Source organism: Podarcis cretensis, assembly GCF_951804945.1.
Source record: "Podarcis cretensis genome assembly, chromosome: 8".
In the NCBI taxonomy this organism is placed as follows: domain Eukaryota; kingdom Metazoa; phylum Chordata; class Lepidosauria; order Squamata; family Lacertidae; genus Podarcis; species Podarcis cretensis.
In genome coordinates this window covers 7,539,423-7,547,280 of record NC_137177.1, presented here as the reverse complement: position 1 = coordinate 7,547,280, position 7,858 = coordinate 7,539,423, and the positions used below count along the sequence as shown (strand labels likewise).

Below are 7,858 nucleotides of genomic sequence, written 5' to 3'. Positions count from 1 at the left end.
TAGTTATTTTTCTCTTTGACATCTGGTGGGAGGGCGTTCCACAGGGTGGGGTGCCACTACCGAGAAGGCCCTCTGCCTGGTTCCCTGTAACTTGGCTTCTTGCAGGGAGGGAACCACCAGAAGGCCCTCGGCGCTGGACCTCAGTGTCTGGGCAGAACGATGGGGGTGGGGACACTCCTTCAGGTATACTTCCCGAATGTGCGAAAGCTGAGTCACGGGCCCGGAGGAATGAATGGCAGTACCATTGCATGGGCTCCGAAAGGCGGGTGAGCTTCCCGATTGGGGCTTGTGTCATTGCCCCATGGAGGCGGTGCCCTGTTCCTCAGTAGGTAGAGAGGCCTGTTCTGCACATCCGGGGGGGGGTGTGTCCAGGCTTTTGACAGCGGAAAGGGCCTTGAGTGGCAGCAGGAATTGGGGGGGGGGGTGTCCCTGGAGAGCTAGACATTTCTTAAATAAAAAAAACCCCCACCATTTTATATCATCCCAAGGGACGCGGGTGGCGCTGTGGGTTCAACCACAGAGCCTAGGGCTTGCCGATCAGAAGGTCGGCGGTTCGAATCCCCGCGACAGGGTGAGCTCCCGTTGCTCGGTCCCTGCTCCTGCCAACCTAGCAGTTCGAAAGCACGTCAAAGTGCAAGTAGATAAATAGGTACCACTCCGGCGGGAAGGTAAACGGCATTTCCGTGCGCTGCTCTGGTTCGCCAGAAGCGGCTTAGTCCTGCTGGCCACATGACCCGGAGGCTGTACGCCAGCTCCCTCAGCCAATAAGATGAGATGAGCGCCGCAACCCCAGAGGCAGCCACGACTGAACCTAATGGTCAGGGGTCCCTTTACATTTAAGGAGCTCGTGGCAGCATTCCAGAAAGATTTCTCCCCTTTCTCCCCTTCCTCATAACCTTGCGAGGGCGGCCGATGGGGAGACAGAACTTGACGGCTGAGAGTGGCGCCTGGGGCCTCTCCAGTCCTGGCTCTTAAGACCTGCTGTTAGGTCTGATTCTGTCTCCAGGCAGCTTCTTGTGGCCCCCTGTGGAGGGGTGGTGGTGGTGCGCCCACGGCAAAAATCAGGGTGCAGAGATAACTCAGGGAAGGGGTGAGTGGATGTGATGGAAGAGGGCAGAACCCGCCTCCCCTCGTTTCCCCTTCTCCCCTTCCTTGCTCCCCTGCCCTACAGCGCGCAGCTGCCTCCTTTCCCCTCCCTTCCACCTGCTCCCCCCTCCCAGCTCTGTCAAAGCCCCCAAGGCAAAGAATAGCTCTTCTCTCTCTCCTCTGTCCCAACCCGCCCCCCCCTTCTGCAAGCTTGGCCCAGCTCCTCGCAGCCAATCTGCTGGGGGGAAGGAGGGAGGTGGGTCTCTCTCCTCCAACGTCAGGGACTGGGTTCCTAGCTCTGCCACCGCCACCGCCTGCTGCCCAGGACAAGCGGAAAAAGAGGGATGCTGTGAAGAAGAAGCGGGCCTGGGGGGCTGCTTGCGCTTTCTCTCTCTCTCCCCCTCCCTTCAACACAAGGTGCCCCCCTCCTCTTCCTCTCTCTCCTCTCTCTCTTTCTCTGTGCGTCCGTCCCCCCTCCAGCCTCTGCTTCTCCCCCCCCCGCCCTGCTTGACCCTTTCCCCTGATTCCCCCCCACCCAAAGGGCACCTTTGGGATCTGTTTTCCAACTGGGAGCGAAGGACAGAGGGGAACCTTCCTATTTTCCCACCGGAGCGCGCGCGCCGCTTTCTCCCTGTCTCCAATTCTCCCCTGCTTTTTCTGGGGTGCTAGTTCCTGACTTTCTTCAGGGTTTTTGTGTGTTTTTTCTTGGCCTGAAGGGGCGGGCGGTGGGTGGGTGGGAGGGAGAGGGTCACAGAGGAAGTCAGACAGAGAGAGAGAGAGAAAGGACTCAGGAAAGCTGACCTGACTGCGACCCACCCACCCAAATCCATTTTGCATTCTCCTTTGTCAATTTCACCTGGCCAGCAGGTCGCAGGTCTCTTTTGCTCTGCGCTCCCCCCCCCCCTTTCTGGACACACCTCCCTCCTCCTTCTCCCAACCCCCCTCCCTTAAAAAAAACCCGAGCATCCTTTCTTATCTCCCCCCCCCACCTCCCCCTGCTGGAGTCTCACGGGTACCGCGGAGGCGAAGTCCTCCGCGCCCTCGGCATGAAAATGATGGCAGGAGGTTCGGTGCACCAGAACGGTATATTCCCCTCGGCAGCTCCTCAGCAGCAGCAGCAGCAAGGGGGGCCCCAGCCGCAGCAGCAGCAGCAGCCCCCCCAAGCCCCTCCGCAGTCCCACATGGATTCGGACCCTCCCGATTCTAGGAAAAGGCCGCTGGAGACCCCCACCGAAGCCATCAGCACCAAGAGGAGCAACACCGGAGGTGAGTGGGCTTGGGGGGGGGAAGGGGCTGGCAGCCAGGGAGGCTGCCAAGGGGCAGGAAGTCGGGGTGACCAGGGCCTTCCCCCCCCCCAGACATATACACACACTCCCGGTCCACTTCGCATATGTGAGCACTGCAAGCGGGGTGGTCTGGGGCGCAGGGCGGCTCTAGGGATATCCGGGCACCAGAAAGGCACCTCGGTCTCCCAGAGGCCTCTTCCTTCAAGCTACTTGTCTGCTGCCTCCCCCCACCCCAAAATCTGCCCTGCCAAGCAGTCCCCCCCCCCCGTTACCTCCGGACAGCCATATATTCTATCCTTTTTAGGCGCCTCTTCCCTTAAGCAGCGCCATGCCTCCTAATGCCAACCTGAGCCAGTTTTTGCACCTCTGCGCCAAAGCTGACCCCCCCCATTAAAAAACACACACCTCATGTTTGAAGCCGGCTCCCTCCCCATGCCTGTCTCCACCTGTCCCTCTTCCATTCTCCCCATCCACCTCTCCATCTTCCTTTTGTGGTTTTGCCCACTTCTTATTTTCATTGGGGGGGGGATGTTCTTTGCCACACCCCAAAGGATGCAATTTGCTCCCCTTTTAGCTCTACCCCCCCTGCAATAAAAACAGAGGGTTATCTCCTCTTTTACAACGTAGAATTCAAAAAGATGGGTGTCCTTTTTCCCCAGTACAGCACTGCCTCTCTGCCCCGTAAGGTTTTCAGGGGATGTGATTTAATCTGTTCTGCACCTTTATCCCCACAAACAGTCCCTCTTGTTATTTTTCAAGGCTAGTTTTTTACAGCCCGGCCGAGGGGATCCTTTGCAATGTGTGTGTCTCCCCCCCCCCCAACTTAGAAGGCGTGTGGGAGCGGAGTGCAGAAAATATAAGCTCCCCCTAAAAAACGCACATTTCTCTGCAAAGATTTTACTAGTCTATGCAGCTGGTTATGTCAAAATGGAGTCTGTTAGAATAACTGTCTGTTTCCAGGGAAGAGGGAAAAGGAGTGGAGATATTCCGCCCCCCCCCCACCGCTCACACACATATAGACTATGGAAAACCTGTCAGCCCCCTTCCTCTCCTCCCCCCCCCCTTCCATGACTGTCTGCTTGAGGAAATGAAGAGGGGAAGGATGTGAAAATCTGGACTCAAAAGAGGATGCAGGCAGCTGGGTTGTTGAAAAGGACACTGTGTGATCCAGGGATTTGTGGGGCGCTGGAGACAGAGGGAAAGGGGGGGGCAGAATAATGTCAATAGAGTATTGGGGTGGGGGAGAGAAAGAGAGAAGATTCAGGAATTGTGAGCATTTCTTGATTTTTTTAAAAAAATAATAATATGTGCGCAAAAGGGCTTTAAAAATGCAAATGGTCATTCCTGGCGCCTGAATTTCGGTTGACACTAAAGCTGCGTAAAAATAGGGATTTGCAAAGCGCCTCTCTGTGTCTTTCTCTATCTGACTCACCCATCTGGGCTCCTTTTGTGGAGGACGACTCCACTTTTTCTGCTGTTTCTGAGCCGATAGCAGTAGCTGCGTGTCGGCTCTGTGCCTGCTGGACTCTTTTAAGTATCATCCTCATTGTTATTATTATTATTTATTATGTACTAATAATTGGACCTGGTTCCGTTTTTATGGCTTGCGCGTTGATGAACGTATGAAGGCGTGCGCTCTCTCTCTCTCTCTCACTCACACTCACACACACCATCACCCTCCAGATGTAATTAACATTTCGAGATGCTATTGAGCTTCAGCGTTAGGGCAAGAAGCAATAAATATTGCGTCTGAAAGAGCCCCGGGATCCTCTGGGGAAGTCGACCTCCTTTATGACAGCGTCGCTGATGGGACTAATGGAGCAACTGGAATAAATAAAATGGGGAAAGGCGCGCGCGGGGGGGGGGGCGCCGGACTTATTGTTTTCTCTCTGTGTGTGTTTCATGTTTAAGAAAGAAGGAAGGAATTTAGGGGGGGGGGTGTATGTGGAGAGGAGAAGGTGAGCAAAAAAAAAAAAAAGGAGCCAATTTCTGGCGATATTCTAAGCATGCCTTCGTAGGCGGGTTGCGTTGGAGGAGGAGGAGGCGATGGGGAAATCGCTTGGCCGGGGGGGGGGGTTGCAGCAGGAGCCTGACAGCCACATATTTCAGGCTGGCGCTTTGGCTGCCTTTGCCCCCCCCCCCCCACCGCACTCCTTTGCCAGCCAATCCCACCTTTGCTGCTCAGGGTGTCGCGTTTTATTTTCCCTTTCCAAGCGGTGCCCCCTACCTCTCCGCCGCCGCCCCCGTTTGGGGTTCGCTGCCCGTGATGGATTTGGGGAAGGAGGAGGAGGGGGGGGGGGAGAAGGAGAAGCATTGATGGCATTGCAGGGGGAGTGGGGTGGGGAGGAGTGTGACGGAGATGGAGGGGGACGCCTTAGTGGTACCTAGTGTGCATCGCCAAAGGACACCGATTGCCGAGGAAATGCGCAAGAGCGAAAGTCACGCAGGCCTGGCGGCGGCGGCAGCGGCAGCCCAGCCGGGAGGTTAGCAAAGCGCCTGGGTGCTGGGGTGGCAGCTTGTGTGTGCATGTGTGTGCATGTGTGTGTGTGTGCATGCGTGTGCGCCTCGGTGTGCCACATCTCACGCGCGGGTGAAGGTCAAACTGGGTGGGCTGTTTCGTCCTTACAAAGTTTGGGTGTTTGATTTGCAGCCTGAGCATCCTGGAGGATGGGAGAGGGGAGCATGTACCCAGCAATTCTTGCGCCTATGATCTGATTCATCCCTGCTCCTGATGGGGGAACAGGCAGGTTTTATGGAGTCCTTGGGGACTTCCATAGAGACCAGGATGTCCCCTCCACTATCTGCTGGTGAAGCCCAGGCCTTCCCAGCTGTGGGGACGTCACCAGCCGGACTGGGCTGGCCGGCCTCTGGCTGCAGGCCTTTGTGACACACTTGACGGGTTCCCCCAGGCCTGCTTGGGTGGCTAGAAGGGTGCCAGGCCTTAGGAGACGGGGTTTAGGGCATGATGAGGCCTAGCGGCATGTGGAAGCGTTTTCTGCCGCAACTGTTATGCGTGGCACTCTAGGCAGAGCTTTCCAGCTTTGGCTTGCCATGGGCCGTGCCAGAGGTCAAGGTTAGGGCTTGGGGCACGAGTTCGGTTCCTGCTGTCCCTGGGTGACCTTGGCAGGGAGGGTGGGTGGGTGGTGATCAATGCATTTCTCCTTCGCGCTGGCAAAAGCTCCGCGTTCTGAGCGCCGAGCACAAAATGGGTTACGACAGCCTGATGGAGCAGGGAGGCGCGTTGCCTGTCGTCCGCCCCCCCCCAAAAAAAAAATTGGCTGCAAAAAAAAGCTCCTCCCCATCCCATGCTCTCAGCAGTGCTGCTCCGAGACCCAGTTTCTGAGACAAAAGACCCAAAGGGGTTCTGGGCCTTTTTTTCCAGGGGTGGGTCTGTGGCAATTTGGAACTGGAATTGAGAGTGGGTTGGGGAGTGGGCAAATGCCCTCAGGTCTACGAGCACGAGGGAGAGACACCTGTTCGAGTTGGGTGTCAGAAACCCGGGGAAGGTGGGTGCTCTTTGCAACACCACAGCAAGTGGGAAAACAAAGCTTAGCGAACCTGGCTCAGCTCAAAACCAAAAACCCAAACATCTTAAAGGACCGTAAACAAATGAAGCACGCAGGTTGGTGGGAGCTCTCCAGCATTTTGCACCGAGCTATTTATTGAGCGGGACATGGGTGGTGCTATGGGTTAAACCACAGAGCCTAGGATTTGCCGATCAGAAGGTCGGCGGTTCGAATCCCACAATGGGGTGAGCTCCCGTTGCTGGGTCCCTGCTCCTAGCAGTTCGAAAGCATGTCAAAGTGCAAGTAGATAAATAGGTACCATTCCGGCAGGAAGGTAAACGGCGTTTCCGTGCGCTGCTCTGGTTCGCCAGAAGCGGCTTAGTCATGCTGGCCACATGACCCGGAAGCCGTACGGTGGCTCCCTCGGCCAGTAAAGCGAGATGAGCGCCGCAACCCCCGAGTCGGCCACGACTGGACCTAATGGTCAGGGGTCCCTTTAGCTTTACCTTATTTATTGAGCATTAATTCTGACTGGTTTGCAGGGAGGTTAGACAAAGCAGAGTCAAAGCAAGTGTTATATCCCACACATCTATCCCAGCGCAATTTCCCCGTCGCTTTTTATATAGCATGAGGTCTGATCCTTTGTGAAAGAGGGGTTTGTTGCTCAAGACATGCCGGTCAACTGTCATTGCGCAACCTGAATGTGTCAGTATGTGACTGAATCCCGACCCCAAAACAGCGACCGTCTGGAAGCCCCTTTCGTCTCACTTGTCTCTCTGCCTCCTGGTTGCATGTTGGGCAATGGGAGGGTTATACACCATGCAATCTGTTCTGGGCTCTTACAGAACAAGTTCAGTCCCTTGAGGCCAAAGCAGCTGACCCTGAAAAGCAAAGATTTATGTTGATAAAATCTTCAGGGATGTGGCACATCGAATCTTAGGATTGTAGAGTTGAAAGGGACCACGAGGGTCATCTAGACCAACCCCCTGCAACTCAGGAATGCTTTGCCCAATGTGGGGCTCGATCCCACAACCCTGAGACTAAGAATCTCATTCTCTACCAACTGAGCACTGTGTAGTGGTTAGAGCAGGGGTCAGCAAACATTTTCAGCAGGGGCCGGTCCACTGTTCCTCAGACATTGTGGGGGGCCGGACTATATTTTGAAAAATAAAAATGAGCGAATTCCTATGCCCCACAAATAACCCAGAGATGCATATTAAATAAAAGCAAACTTTCTACTCATGTAAAAACACCAGGCAGGTCCCACAAATAACCCAGAGATGCATTTTAGATAAAAGGACACATTCCACTCATGTAAAAACATGCTGATTCCCGGACCGTCCGTGGGCCAGATTTGGAAGGCAATTGGGCTGGATCCGGCCCCCAGGGCCTTAGTTTGCCTACCCATGGGTTAGAGTGTCGGAATAGGACCTGGGAGATCAGAGTTCAAATCCCCTGAAATTCACAGAACATGGCCTTGGGGGCCATTCGCTGCTTCTCAACCTAGCCTACCTCATAGGGTTGTTGTGTAGATTAATTAGGAGAGGGAGAACCATGTCTGAGGAAATAAATGCAGTCAATTTGACCAAGGAATCAATAAGTTTGGCTCCCAGCAGCTCATCTGCTGGGTCATGGGATGAGCGTCTTCGGAAAGGAGGGTCTGAGTGAGGCAGAGAGGGAAAACCAGAAACCTTTCTCCTATTCAGATGAACTAAACTGTAAGTGGTGGAGCAGGACCGAGATTTTATGATTAAGACCACCCTTCCCCAACCTGGTGCCCCCCCAGGCAGGTGCTTTGGGCTACGGGTATCTGGCACTAGTTTGGAGAAGAATACCAGGAGACATGGTGGCAAAGGCTGCCAAGATGTTTTGTTCAGCAGTGGGATGCTCAAACTGAAGGTGTGCAGCAAAAGCGTGGCACTTTATAGCAGGTGACAGCAGGGGATTGGCTGTTCGGGGTCACGTGATTCCCAGCCTCCC

General features: G+C 55.0%; 1 protein-coding gene across 1 annotated transcript in view; it reads left to right on the top strand.

The window, feature by feature from the left end:
• Window positions 1-1,848: 1,848 nt before the first annotated feature.
• The window catches only part of NOVA2 (NOVA alternative splicing regulator 2), a gene marked incomplete at its 5' end in the record, with an annotated part of 61,973 nt that continues 55,963 nt past the window's right edge, over window positions 1,849-7,858 (top strand). Inside the window, one exon of the mRNA XM_079985571.1 lies at window positions 1,849-2,352. Within this exon, the coding sequence (XP_079841697.1) occupies window positions 2,133-2,352 (220 nt within the window). The remainder of the gene's footprint in view (window positions 2,353-7,858) is intronic.